Source organism: Fukomys damarensis, unplaced genomic scaffold (assembly GCF_012274545.1).
Source record: "Fukomys damarensis isolate Sample0158 unplaced genomic scaffold, DMR_v1.0_HiC HiC_scaffold_16, whole genome shotgun sequence".
NCBI lineage: Eukaryota > Metazoa > Chordata > Mammalia > Rodentia > Bathyergidae > Fukomys > Fukomys damarensis.
In genome coordinates this window covers 95224489-95240410 of record NW_022900928.1, presented here as the reverse complement: position 1 = coordinate 95240410, position 15922 = coordinate 95224489, and the positions used below count along the sequence as shown (strand labels likewise).

General features: G+C 37.4%; 1 protein-coding gene across 1 annotated transcript in view; it reads left to right on the top strand.

Moving 5' to 3' along the window:
- LOC104850657 overlaps positions 1-11688 on the top strand; it is a 264398-nt gene extending 252710 nt beyond the window's left edge. The window contains exons 115-117 of the mRNA XM_033764494.1: positions 3862-3911; positions 7371-7544; positions 9335-11688. Coding sequence (XP_033620385.1) covers positions 3862-3911; positions 7371-7544; positions 9335-11137 — 2027 coding nt within the window. The 3' untranslated portion in view covers positions 11138-11688. The remainder of the gene's footprint in view (positions 1-3861; positions 3912-7370; positions 7545-9334) is intronic.
- The last annotated feature ends 4234 nt before the right edge of the window (positions 11689-15922 follow it).

The window sequence follows — 15922 nt, the reverse complement described above, 5'->3', positions numbered from 1 at the left end:
TCCCATTACCATTTAGTATCCATCTCAACAGAGAAACTTCTGTAGTTCTGAAATACCTGTATTTTACAGTGGACCCTCAAGTTACTACCAGCCTGACATAGGAACAAATTGGGTTTTGACTGGGATTTTAATTGTAACTTACAAAGTCTTGAATTATAACTTGAATGCTGGCTGCTTATGCTTCCAAATGGTCTCAGTGAAATACAACATCCTTTCCAGTGTGAAGTTAATTGAGAAATACTGAGCCAATGTCTCTCTAAGGGCACTGAGATCTGCCTGTATACAGGACACTTCTAAGGCTGTGTAGAGGAGCCTGAGCTTTCAATTGACCAATTTGAGTTACAACCAGCCCACAAGAACGAATTGAGTTTTTAAGTCAAGGGTCCACTTTATTTAATAATGACTCCCAATGCTCAAAGGTTTAGTAGAATATATTATTATAATTGTTCTACTTTTATTGGGATATATTATTGTAATAGTTCTATTTTATTACTATTGTTAATCTCTTACTGGGCCTAATTTATAAATTATACTTTAGCAAAGGTATGTAGCTATAGGAAAAAAACAGTACATGTAGGCCTCAGTACTAGACATAATTTCAGGCATCCACTAGGGGTCTTGGGTCTTGGAACCTATCCTCCATGGATACAGCATTCCTTAATACTGTATTTCCAAGGTAGAGATGTATATTTAAAGAAGTCTGAAAATCCTGAATACCATGAAGAGATATTTACTACTCAGCCATAAAGAATGAGAAACTAGAGACATTTATAGCTAAATGGAAGCACACTGAGGTGATACTCTTAAGTGAAATAAATAGGACACACATGTAAATAGTTTCTCTCGTGTGAAAAACTAAAAGTGCAAATAAGATTCAATTGTACACTTGATAATGTGAAATAGGAAGAAAAGGTCTAAAGGAGTAGGGGAAGCGGGAAGGGTAGGGAAAAGGAAAGAAGGGAAAAGAAAAATATGAGAAAAGGAAAAAATGGAAACAAAGACTTTGTAAACAGGGAAGGGTGGTGGAGGGGGTGAAGGAAGGGCAGGGGAATGGGGAGAAAACAGAACCTAGATTTAATGTGCTATGTCACTTATGACTTTGAAAATATCAGATTCAATGCAAAAAAGAAATACAGGACTAATGTAGGAGCTATAAATCAAATTTTGAGTAGAACACAGGTATAATGATCAAGGAATCAAGGGCTACCTGTTTGAGACATGTGGCAATAAAACAAACGTGATGCTAGCTTTACATAATCAAAGGAATGATTTGGCACAGTGGTGTACCCTGAGGCATCATTGTAGCCTAGAAGAGCAGAGAGGTCCTGGGGGGAAAGTTAATGGAATCAGTTCTGCAGAAAAGAGAGGTTAGGATCTCTAGCGCTGTGAAGGACACAGTAAGAGTAGAGAAAGAAGATTCATACGGATTATGATTTTTGATAATGATAGTGAACAACAAATTTTGAGCACTTATTTTGTACAAGCTGGATGTAGGCATTATTTTTTTTTCAGCTTTAATTGAGTTTATTGGTACATTTTAGGGATACAGTACAGTTACATTCATTGTTGGGATCTTGTACCTCTACATGACAGGTCTTGGTTCTCATATTTTCCCCTCGTCCCTGCCCTCCCTTCACCCGCTCCTCCCCTCCCCATCTACAAACACTTTATTTTCATCTTTTCATTATCTCACATTTTTTCTTTTCCCTTATTACCCTTCCCCTACCCATCCCACCTTCCCTACACCTTTAGCCCCTTTCTTCCCATTTCACAATGTCAGTAATCTTATTAGGATCTTATGTATTATTGCAGTTTATTCACACCAGAGAAACTATTCAGTATTTACACATGTGTGACTTATTTATTTCACTTAGGAGTATATCCTCAATATGTATCCATTTTCCTACGAATAAGTCTAATTTCTCATTATGGCTGAGTAATATTCCATTTTATAGAAAAACCACATCTTCTTTATCCATTTTCCAACTGATGGGCAAATGGGCTGTTTCCAAGATTTAGCTATTACAAACTGTGCCGCTAAACATGGGTGCACATACTTCTCTGTGATATGATTCTTTTAGTTATTTTGGAAAGATACCCAGCAGAGGGATGGCTGGGTCAAATGGAACCTCCAGTCCAAGCTCTTTGAGGTATCTCTATATTGTTTTCCACAGTGGTTACACCAGTCTGCACTCCCACCAACAAGGGAGAAGGGTTCCTTTTCCTCCACAACCCTGCCAACATTTGTTGTTTGATTTCTTGATAGCAGCCATTCTTTGTGGAATCTCAGGGTTTTTTTCATCTGCATCTCTCGAATGACCAGTGATGTGGAACATTTTTTCATATATTTACTTGCTGCTTTTATTTCTTTGTCTGAGAAATGTCTGTTCATTTCGGATGCCTATTTTTGAATCAGGTCTTTTTATTTGGGGAGGGCTGATTGTTTTGAGTTCTTTATATATTCTAGATAATAGTCCTTTGTCTGAGAAGCAGCTGGTAAAATTTTTTCTCCATTGTACGTTGGTTGTCTCTTAGTTCTGCTGATGGTTTCTTTTGCAGTACAGAAGCTTTTTAATAAGATGAGATATCAGTTGTTGATTCTTTCTGCTAGTTCCCATGCTACTGAGGATTTGTTCATAAAGTCTTTTCCTATTAGGCATTATTATTGAGATGTGTTTGAAACTTGGTGAATATTTAATATTATAAAAATTATATTAAAAGACACATTGCTATCAGTCATCTCACCCCTCTACTCTGAACACATTTATTCTACTTTGCCACTTTCTGAAGCAGCTCTAGAAGCCCTCTTTCATGAGTATCTTTACAGTTACAGTGTAACTGTTACTGTAACTTTACAGTTACTGTAACTTTAGTTACAGTGTTGTGGCTTCCTTGAAGTCTCGATTCAATTAAAAATATCTACTTTTCATGGTCATTTTGACTTTGTGGAACATCCAGAAGTCTAATTGTACAAGATCTATGAATAAAGCGGATCTGAACACACTGTAATGTTTTTTATGAGCCAGTCTTTTCATTAATTGGCGAGTGACACTCACAAAAGAAGACTTCCATACTGCTTCAGAAGCAGGTAAGAATTATGGGATAAATGTGCTCAAACTGAGGGAGATTGATGGCAATATATCTTTTACTAGAGTAAATTTTTAAAAATTTAAATATTCACCATATATTTTGGTTACATCTCATATATCCTGCAAATGTTAAAATGTTAAGTGCTCAAGGTTGCCGAAATATTAAGTACAAGAGCCGAGGTTTGATTCTAGGTATATCTGACTTAGAAGCTTGATTCCTTAACCACTTTCCTCTACTTTGAACGTTTATGTTCTTAGGCATATGAACTCTCATGTTTATGTACAGTGCAGAATAACTAATCAGTTCTTTCACACTTCACCTGGGTATTTATTCTTAGTTTAATTTAGATTACCTTGCATTTTCAACCTCCGAGCCCTTTTCTCTCCCTCCCTATGTCTCCTTCTGCTCACCGATCTGCACAGAAAACCCAGAGTGAGATGTCCTTGCTCTTTTCTTCTCTGCTCCCCCTCCCTCTTTCTCCCTGTTTATTCCTCCTTCTCCTCCTCCTCCTCTTCCTTCTTTTTCCTCTTCTCTTCTTCCTCCTCCTCATTGGCCCTCCTCCTCTTCTGTCTCCTCTTTCTGTGTGCTTGTGAATCAGGGATCCATCCCAGACTTATATGAATGTTTGGAAAGTGCTTAGCTACTAGTGCTTCTCAGGGAGGCGAGGAATACCCTAATTAATAATTGTAACCCCTTAAGATGTTTCCTGATTCCGTATGAGATTATCTTCTATGATTAAAGTTGCTTTTTTTCCCCTTGTCTTGCCTTCAGATACCTATGAAAATGGAAACTATTTTCTGGCAAAGTTTGCAGCAGCTGAGGTAAGGTTATTGAGTTTTATAAATGCTATTCCAGTGATTTAAAGATTATACATTTATACAACTTAACTGTAACTGTAGTATCTCACCTCTGAACAGGAGGTCCTTCCTGCCTTTATTTTTCTAATTGGTTTTTGACACTAAAATAAGAAAGAAATAGTCTTATTTTGATAATTACCCAATATATGGGGCAGGGGTGATGAAAAGATAGAAACTTTTCTGGGAAAAATTTGGGCTCTTAAATTTATGACATGTTTCCAGGGATTAGAATTTTTCTGGCTGATAAAACTTTGAAGCACAACTGTTACGTGAAACTATTCAACATGAAGCAAGGCTGGACAATACACAGTCTCAAACCTTTTTTAGATTCTGAGTCTGCAGATGGTCTGAGCTACACCTGGCTGTCTTGGCTGGCTCTCACATGTTAGGTGTCAGCCATCACTTTGTTACTCTGTGTGGATTGTCTTGATGATGATACTCAATCACATATGTATTTGATGGTTTGAGGGTGATCTAAAGTGAAATTGTGGGAAGATCTGAGCATGACTTTTTCACGATTACAGAAGGGGGCAAAAATAGAAGTGAAATGCCCAAATAATTTTTAAAATCACTTCTTGCCTCAAGTTGCCCAACTTCCTAGTAGCAAAGTAGTCACAGGGCCAGTCATGGAGGCAGAGCAGGAACAGAACATCTCATCTGGAGACTAAAAATTACACAGAAAAGGATATGAATAGAGAAGAATGAATAATTGAGGACCACAAAGCATTCAGTATACCTTGTATGTTAAATGATTCCATGGATAATCTGTAATTCTAACAAGAAAAGTAGGGGATTATTCTCTGTCAAACCAGGAATCTTCTTGTGTTTAGTTTTTACCCATTGACTTGAAAAGGATGGCTATGATAGCAAAAATTCATTTTCTCTTTTCTACAATCTATGAAGATGTCTTTTATATCTCCCTTCTGTCTTCTCTATCCATCTCCAGGCTAACTTTTGCTATTTTATGCATGCACTGATCACTCTATTTGGACTCCACTTAACATAGATTTCTCTTACAACATAGTGCCCAGGGTTGAGATCATAATTTATATCTTCACTATCCAGTGTGCCACTTATGAGCCACATTAGCTGTTAGGCACTTACAAGTATGACTATCCTATTTCAAAATACTCAAAAGCTTTCTTCAAGAAAAGATTTTAAAATACCCCACTGCTCTTTTTATATTGAATGCACTGAAATAACATTTTAGAAATTTTGGATAAATGCAAGATTTTAAATTAATTTCTTTTGTTTCTTTTACTTTTTAAAAATGTAGTTTCTAGAAAATTTGAAATTGCGCACATGGTTTGCATTGTATTCTGACATGACAGCATGAACTTTCATACTGTCTACTACTTTTGTTTTAGCATGACTTATTGTTTTCTGGCATTACACAGCATTAATTTTTTATACACATGTATCAGATTTTGGCACACATATGTCTTAGTCTTCTAAGACCTTCAAATCATTTTCATAGGCATGAGTATCAGATCATACTGTCTCTATTCTTCACTTGTAATGTACATTATGTTATTAATTTATGAATAGTTGAGTATAAGACTTTACTTACTTTTCTGTTAGATTATTGTTTGTAAATGAAGCCACTTATCTGTAAACCTTGGAGTTGTGTTTTGTTTCTACTAACTACCCAATTTAGGAAAAACACTTCCTTGTTTAATCTGTTTTTTTTTATTATAAAACATTACATTACTCTTAAATGAATTCTGACTCTAAAATTCTATTTTTCATTATTTCAAATTAGTGATAAATGTGCCATTACTTCTGTGATGTTTGATGAATTGTTTTTTTCTCTAAAGATCTGGAACCTGAAGTGAAAGAAAGCTCCCAACTTTCTGTGGGGTTAATATCAGTGTTGCCCCGCTGGTGAGCCAGCCTGTGGGAGTGGGAGCTGAGTTGCAGCATATGCTGGTTTCTGTAGTGAAAGGTCTTCCCTTATCTTACCCAGTTTCAGATTATTAAACTGCTTGTAAGATCACAGGAAGTTTATCAATGAACTACTAACTCAGTATGCATTAGCCCTAATGCACCTGCCTGTCTCAAGTTATATTGTTTAGTCTTGATTTTCCCTTGATTCTGCCTGTCCAATCAGCCAAAAAAGTCCTGTTAATTCTTCAGAAATTCCAGTTAAACATGTTTCTTTTTCTACTTCTCCCATTAGAGTGGAGGGAGATATTTGTAAACTCTCCCCTACTGGGATTATCTCCTTATTTTATTGTATAGACTCTTCTTTTGTTTTGCTTTGTTTGGTTTTGAGATAAGATCTTGATTTGTGGTCCAGGCTGGATCTGGAACTTGCTTCAACTTGAGAAACTGCTGCCTCAGCCTCATGAGTGCTGGAATTATGGGTGTGTACCACCACACCTACCTATATAGACTTCTAATGGTTTTATCATACTCGCTTAGCCAGTCTCACTTCTGTATACATAGCACCAGCTTCAATAGTCTTGGTGCTCACTCAGAGTGAGCCTCAGATCACTGTGTCCCTGCACCACTCCCTGTCTCATTCACGTCACCTTTATAAATCCTACCTATCCTCCTAGGACCTCTGAAGTCCTGTGCCCTCACTAAATCCTCCCTTGTCTACTGTATTTCCAGTGATTTTTTTTTCCTTTCTCTTTGCACCCATAACAAATTACACATGATTTTTATTTGTTCTTTGAGTGATATCTCATGATTTGTCTCATATTATTATAACCTTGAATTGGTATTTAACCTGTTCACAGTTTACATAAGTTCCTATATTCCTGTGAACTATGTTTATCTAAGTACTGGTCGCACACACTTTTTGTCACTTTGTGTTAACACATATGATGTGCATCATTATTCCATCCTGTGTCATTTATCTCTTTGTCCTTGAGCTTCTCCATCTTCCAGAGCTTCAGTTTCCTTATCTGTCAAACAGAGACAATAAATATCACTTTCTTTTCAAAATTATTATAAAAATTAGGAAGGAGCATACATAAAAAAGCTTTCATAAGGCTGGCACATAAACCTATGTTTGACATCATCAAAGTTATTGTAGTGGGTGCTCAGGAAATAAATATTCATAAAGTGTTTAATTAATTATTAAATTAAAAATGAAAACAGAGCCAGGTATGATGGTTCATGCCTTTAGTCTTTAGGAGACCAAGGAAGAAAGATTGAAAATTTGAGCTCAATCTGGACAACTCAGCAAACCAGTAAGACTGGTCCCACAATTTTTTAAAAAAAGGCTGTGATTTTTAGCTTAGTCTAAGGGCTCTGAGTACCTCTCCTACTGCAAAAAAGAAAAAGAAAAAAGAAAAAAGGACAGAAAGAAAGAGAAAACAGTACTATAAAATATTTGATGCTACTAACATTTTAATGTAGGAGATATTCTTTTTAAACAATGTACTGTTTTTTCCCTTTACAAATTCTTTATAGAATACCTTGCATATCCAAGTCATACACAATAAGTTTTTAAGTGACTCAAATCCTCTGAAAGTTGGCTATATTAAAATTTGGGGTGTGAACTCTACTTATGTGACACAAGTCAATTTCACCTATGACAACCAGCAATTCACAGAGACCAACTTGAAGAGTGACCCTTCCAATCAGGTATGTCTGAACAGAGTACCATTGATACAGAATGCATGGGGGAACTGTTTCAGGAATCATGAAAATTAAAACTGAAGCAACTTCCCAAATTTACAGGCAAAAGCTTTACAGAGAAAGAGAAAACTAGGAAGGGGCTTCAGCTTGGATAGAATAGTTGGATGGTACACAGTCCTGATGGAATGAATTGGATTGGCCCACGAACAAAATAATTGGTCCAGTTTTTATTGCTTCACTGCAGTAGATGAGAAGCTGGTAACTTTCCAATGGATCATGAGTATGGCATTTTTGGTGACTTATTCCTTGTGTGTTAGGGGCTTTCCCCCTATTTTAAGATGATGTGAATCAAGAGTTATTTGGTTATAAAACAAAAGTCCTTGGAATTAGCGTGGTGCCTCTCTGAGGTTACATCATACATGGTCCTTGCAATAAGAGTAGGGGATAAAGGGGATGGCATATTCCATATATTGATAACAAGGGAGGTTAGGAAAAAAGAGATGGCTGCACTTTAATGAGTGACATTTTATTGGCCAACATCAGAGTATCCAAGTCTCCTGTTCCATAAGCATACCTGTCTTATTTTACTATAAGATAATTTAGTGTTCTGCAAAATTGTCATCACTTTTATCATTCTTGTATATGCAAATATTAGGAAGGTTACCAAAATATTGAATATATATGTTCCTATAAATGTTATAGAATGCACAGCATTCACTGGTGATCTTCCTACTGTAGTCCAATGATTAGTGGTTTACGATATCCTCTCTATATGTTTACCAAGGAAATTGTGCTATGTTTGAGTAGCTTGGTTTCCCAGGCTACATAACAAAGCTTACTTTTTCACTTAAAGGTAAAAGTGAGAAAAGAGTGACTCTCTAAACTTACTGAAGGATTACTCCTCTTTTTTGCAATATTCACATCCATGGTCAAATTGATAGATTTTTTTAGGCTGAAAATTGGCAATAAACTATGGTGATCATCAAGTGAATATGTCCTACCAATAGTGTAAGATTCACTTGGTTAAAGTACAGTGACATAGGTGGAAAAATACTAGAGGATCTGCTCTTGTTGCATTTTGTTGCCAAAATGCAAGTATATTGACATTTTAGAAAAAATGTTACCAAAGGCAACCACACAGGGAAAACTATTATATTTTAGAAAATAAAACCAATCATAAATGTGGATCCAGTAACCCACATGGAATGGCTTAGAAAAGTGAACAATGGACAACTCTAATTTTTGTTCCTCAAAGGTGGAAATGGTACCTTGATGACATTTGAATTTTAGAAAATGACCCAAATAGATCCTTTCTCTATGGTCTCTTGTAATCAGCTGTTTTACTGGAATGTTGAGTTCAAAACGACTTTTTGCAAGTAACTCCTAATTAAGAACAATATAGTAAAATCATTGAGTTCCTTCTATAGGATCCCCAGATGCCTCTCAGGGGCCAGGCACTAAGTATGAGGTGTTGGTAATCATAAAATGAAACAAGCCAGTTGTCAGAAAGTTTAAATCCAATGCCAAAGAAAACCAATTTTAATAAGCACAGGTCTTAATCACAACTGTAGATATTTTTGAACAATGCAGTTCTGCATAAAGTGAGAAGAAAGATTTCCATAATAAGGTTATGCACAAAAAGGATCTGTCCAAATTATTAATCTATGTGACCTATGTAAAGACATTTATATGCTATTGCTTTATTGGGAAAATTGAATACTTTTTCTTTTGTTAAATTGCAGTATGAAATGTGAATTAAAAATAATATTTAATCTTTATTTTTTCTTTCCTGGCAGACACTAACTATTGTATTAACTGACAAGAATATCAACCTGGAAAAATTAACTGAGATTATTTGGATTCATAGTGATCCTGTAGTTACCAGTCCAACTATGACAAGTACCAGCACCATGAGTACTCATCCATTTCCAACTACTACAGAGACTTCCAGTGCTGAGACTACCATCAGTTCTGGTAGTGCAAGTACTGCCATGGTTCCAGTCACAAGCACATCTTCTGCAAGTTCTGTTCATGTTACCAGTACTCCTGTTATTCATGATACAACTACTCCCTTCTATACAAGTACCGCCACTATAATGACTACCGTCACTGCCTCTATTCCAACCACACATTATACACCAAATACTACTTACATTACAACTAGTACTTCTGCTCCTCATACAACTACTTCTTTCACTAAAAGTACTATTATCACTAGCATTAGTGACATTTTTCCTATCAAAACCACAAATTATGCAACAGGTAATATTGGTGCTACAACTGCTAGTATTACTGTTCCTGATACAATTTCTCCTTTCCTTACTACTGAAAGCACTAGCACTACAGTTCCTATAAGCACCATTCCTTTCCCAAAAAATACTACGAATGTCACCACAAGTATTTCTGCCTCTGATATAACTACTCTTTTCCCTACCACTGTGAGCACCACTGCTATTGCTCCTGTCACTACCATTCCTTTTCCAACTAATATTTCTAGTGTCACCATTAGCACTACCTCCCCTGATACCACTCCCTTCCCCATTAGTGTTAGTACTAATACTACTGTTCCCCTCAGTACCATTCCTTTCCCAACAAATTCTACAAATGTCACCACTACTACCACGACCCCTGATGCTACTAACTTCTCCACTATTGTGAGTACTGGTACTACCATTCCCTTCAGTACCATTTCTTTCCCAACACATACTACAAATGCCACCACTAGTACTAATGCTCTTGGTACTACTCCCTTCCCCACTGCTGTGAGCACTGCTACTACTATTCCTCTCAGTAGCATTCCTTTCACAACAAATAATACAAATATTACCACTAGTACTACTGCCCCTGGTACTACTACCTTCCCCACTACTGTGAGTACTACTACTACCGTTCCCCTCAGTACCATTCCTTTCCCAACAAATAATACAAATATTACCACTAGTACTAATGCTCTTGGTACTACACTCTTCTCCACTACACCGAGCACTAGTGCTATTGTTCACCTCAGTACTATTCTTTTCCCAACAAATACTACAAATGTCACCATGAATACTACTGCTTTGGTTACAACTCCTTTTTCCATGGCTGTGAGCACTAGTACTACTATTCCTTTCCCAACAAATACTAAAAATGTCACCACCAGTACTACTGCCTCTGATACTACTCCTTTCTCCACTATTGTGAGCACTAGTACTACTGTTCCCCTCAGTGCCATTCCTTTCCTGACTTTTACACCGACTATGACTATCACCAACAGTACTACTGCCCCTGTTACTACTACTACCTTCCCCACTACTGTGAGTACTAGTACTGCTGTTCCCCTCAGTACCATTCCTTTCCCAACAAATTCTACAAATGTTACCACTACTACCACGACCCCTGATACTACTACCTTCTCCACTATTGTGAGTACTAGTACTACAATTCCCTTCAGTACCATTCCTTTCCCAACAAATACTACAAATGCCACCACTAGTACTAATGCTCTTGGTACTACTCCCTTCCCCACTGCTGTGAGCACTGCTACTACTATTCCTCTCAGTAGTGTTCCTTTCACAACAAATACGACAAATGTCACCACTAGTACTACTAACCCCTGATACTACTACCTTCTCCACTATTGTGAATACTAGTACTATCATTCCCTTCAGTACCATTCCTTTCCCAACAAATACTACAAATGCCACCACTAGTACTAATGCTTTTGGTACTACTCCCTTCCCCACTGCTGTGAGCACTGCTACTACTATTACTCTCAGTAGCGTTCCTTTCACAATAAATAATACAAATATTACCACTAGTATTACTGCCCCTGGTACTGCTACCTTCCCCACTACTGTGAGTACTACTACTACTGTTCCCCTCAGTACCATTCCTTTCCCAACAAATAATACAAATATTACCACTAGTGCTAATGCTCTTGGTACTACACTCTTCTCCACTACACCGAGCACTTGTGCTATCGTTCACCTCAGTACTATTCTTTTCCCAACAAATACTACAAATGTCACCATGAATACTACTGCTTTGGTTACAACTTCTTTTTCCATGGCTGTGAGCACTAGTACTACTATTCCTTTCCCAACAAATACTAAAAATGTCACCACCAGTACTACTGCCTCTGATACTACTCCTTTCTCCACTCTTGTGAGCACTAGTACTATTGCTCCTCTTAGTTCTATTCCTTTCCCAAGAAATACTACAAATGTCACCATTAGCACTAATGCTCTTGGTACTATTCCCTTCTCTGCTACTGTGAACATTATTAGTACTACTGTTCCCCATAATACCATTCCTTTCCCAACAAATACTACAATGACACCATGAATACTACTGCTTTTGTTACTACTCCCTTCCCCACTACTAGTAGTATTAGTACTATTGTTCCTCTCAGTACCATTCCTTTACCAACAAATACTATGAGTATCACCACTAGTAGTACTACCCATGATACTACTCCTTGCCCTACTACTGAGACATTACTGCTACTGTTTCTGTCAGCACCACTCTTTTCCCATTGAATGTTTTCAGTGTCACTACTAATGCCACCTCTCCTAATATAACTACCCTTTTCTCTATGACGGTGAACACTAGTGATACTATTTCTGTCAGCACCATTTCTTTCCGAATATCTACTACTGAAGTCACCACTAATACAACTGTCCCCAATACTACTCCTTTCCCTATCTCTCTAAGCAGGAGTGCTACTCTTCCTCTCAACACCATTTCTTTCACAACAAATACTACAAATGTCACCACTAGTACTACTGTCCCGGATACTACTCCTTTCCCTACTACTGTGAGCACTATTGCTACTGTTCCTGCCAGCACCATTCTTTTCCCAACAAATACTATCAATATCACTGGTGCTGTTTTTCCTGATAAAAGTACTCCTTTCCCTAAAACAATGAGCACCATTGCTGCTCTTTTTGTCAGAACTATTTCTGTCCCAACAAATAATACTGAAGTCACCACTAATACTACTGCCCCTGATATTACCCCTTTCCCTACTACTGTGAGCACTACTGCTACTTTTCCTCTCAGCACCATTCCTCTCCTAACAAATACTACTGATGTTACTTCTAGTATGACTGCCCCCAATGCTGCTCCCTTCCCTACTACTGTAAGAATTACTGCTACTGTTCCTGTTGGCACCACTCCTTTCCAAATGAATACTACTGATATCATCTCTAATACTACTGCATCTGATGCTACTCCTTTTCCTGCTACTTGATCACCAGCACTACTGCTCCTATCAGCACAATTCATTTTCCTAAAAACATTAGTATCACCACTAGTACTACTGTCCCTGATACTCCTTGCCCTTCTGTGAATACTAGTGCTACTGTTCTTATCAGCACTTTTCTTTACAAACAAGTAATTTTGGTGTCTTCACTTATACTACTGCTCTGGGTACAACCATTCCTTTCTATGTAACTACTACTAGTTCCAGTACTAGTGTTATTCTGCCTATAGCTATGATGGCTACTTATCTTACCACTAAATACTACTGCTCCTGATGCAACTACTTACTTCTTTCTCTGCTAGTCTGACTAGCAGTAGTGCTACTTTTACTATCACAACCACTTCTTTCCTAAGTATTCTTAATGTCACAACTAATACTCTCTGGACACACCTATTCCTTTCCATGCGAGTACTGATACTGAAAACACTAGCACCACTTTTCTTATCACAGCCATTCCTTTCCCAATGAGCTCTACTGATGTCACCACTAGTAACCCTGTGGCTGATTTAGCTGGTCTTTTCTCCATAAGTACTACAACTTCTACTAGTCTTGCAACTCTGCCTTTCACAATGTCAACTTTCTTTACAGGTGCTCCTAGATCTAACACTAGTACTAGTTTTTTGAATGGATCTATATCTGCACTTGGTACTCTATCCTCCAGAAGTATTTCTTTTGCTAGTGCTAACACTACTCTATATATTGTTACTGTTACTTCCTTATCAGATAATACTATTATTAATACTCTTACTACTATTCATAACACAATGACTTCTTCCCCTATAAATCCCATCACTAGTACTAATGCTTCTCTAATAACCACTTCCTTTCATACAGGTACTGATGATATGATGATACTAGCTTTAATAATATGCTCACAATTGAAAGTACTGGTGCTGATTCTATTATCAATAGTTTTCCTATTATGACTACTTCTTTCTTTGGAAGTACTGATGCTGTCAACACTACTGTTATAAGAACTACTTCTGTAAGTTCTGATGTTGCTAACACCACCATAATGTTTCTACCACAAATTCTTCTTCCATCTGGTGGTGAGAGCACTAGTAATGTTATTACAATAATCACTACTCTTCTGACCAGTACTCTTGCTCCTAGCATTAGTAATCTTCTTTCTGTTATGACCAATTTTTCTACAAGTATGAGTGCTGCCAGCACTGGAAATATTGTTTCTGTTGTGACGACTTCCCCTTTTTCAAATACTCATGCTATCAGTACAAGTAATACTATCACTGTCATGACTACTGAGTAAGAAATTCCTCCCACCACTCCTACCTGCTACATCTGTTTTAAACACTACTACAAATAGTCTTATTTACTTCTTTTATCTACCAGCTTTTCCATTATTACTTTACTGCCTAGTCTCTCCTGCAATGTGGGCCAGGGATTTAGCTCAGTGGTTCTGCTGCCTGCCTTGCAAGCACAAAGGCCTGAGTTCAATTCCCCATACCAAAAAAAAAAAGGCAGTGGCAGCATCCTAGCTAATGAGGTTTATCCAAGACACGATTATTGCTAATTGAAAACTCTTCTGCAATGTGTAAGGGCTTTCTTCATGTACTTGTTCTTTTATATTCAAATTCATTTATTTTTGATGCTTTAATTCTGAAGATCACCCAGATCCCCACCAATAGACTCTTTCTTGATCATTGCCAAATCTAGCCAGCTGGTTTCTATTGGAGGTTTAACACTAGACCACCTCTCTCAAAGTATGGAGAAGGAATCTGTAGGTTTTCCTGAGACTCTTCCTGGGATATAAAAAAGCAAAATTTATTTTCAAAATACTCAGTTGTTATCAGACTTTCCACTGCCACTCTTTTATTAGTATATGACACTTTCCAGAGACCTTATGTTGTATGGTATGACAAAGATAGCATACAAAAATGTGGTTTCTTCTATAATGCAAGACATTAAACAGTTTCACAAAATGTAAAATAATGCCATTTTCTTACCATTTTTGCTTTTGAAAATATTATTTTCATAAAATTATATTATTTATGCTAAGACGTAGTAAATTGTTATTACAATGAATAAAAAAATTTTACAAATGACTCAATTTTAATTTCTAATAGTATTTTCACTTATGTTGAATGTAAAGGAGTCCTGAGACCAGAGAGTTTGAGAACTACTTTCTTAAGCCAATAATATCTCTTTTCCAACTCTCAGGTCCTGGTCAAGTATACTCTGAACTTCCCCATTGTGTAAGAACTCCAGCGTCTCTGACTTACTCCACATGAATCTCTAATACCTTCTGCAAACATATCTTCCCAGCTTTCTGTCATGACATCTAAGCTGTTCCACTGTCTGGACTGTTGGATGACCTCTCATGAACAACACAAACTCAGTAGTTAGCTATGGCATATGTGTCATGGAATCAGCCCACAAGCTACAGTCATCTGAGCAAAGCTGACAGAGTGTGTGCTTATGAAACCATGGCTTCTAACTCATAATTCTGGACAATACTCATAATTCTGAAGACTTAGTCATGAACTCCTTCACTTGTACCTTTACTGAGGTTCATCCAGTGTGCTTTTCTCATTGACATCACATATGCCAATATAAGACCCTGTGTACCTTTCACCCCACCCTTGAACACTTGTGGCACTGCAAATGCTTGGACCCCTTGGTGACATGATGGTTTGCAAAGTTTAGACACTGTTCAACAGGAGGCTATGGGCTTAGCCCAGTGGTGGAGGACTAACATGCATGAGGTCCTAAATTCAATCCCCAGGATGGCAATAAAATTGAAACGTCAAAATAAGAAAAACTGCAAGGATCTCATCATCAAAGTTTCCAGGAATCACACCTTCCTAAGAGCAAGCCACAGAGATTGGAGCCAGGATCTTGCCTGGAGAATTCTGGAAGTGGTGAGGACCAATGCCTCCAGTGGTGGATGCAGAGCTAGGACAGCAGTTAGATTCACACTTTCCAAATACATGCCTTGTAGCTGGTGCGGGGTACAGTGGCTCGGCCTGAGCTGTCATGGGGAAGGCTTCTAGAACTGCTTCAAAAAGTGGTGAGAATGATGGGATGTATGTTTGAAGATGGGGGAGTGTTTAGAGGAGCATTAATGGCTAAGTAACTTCTTGGTTACTGGCTTTTTTTTTTTTTTTTTTTTTTTTTTTTT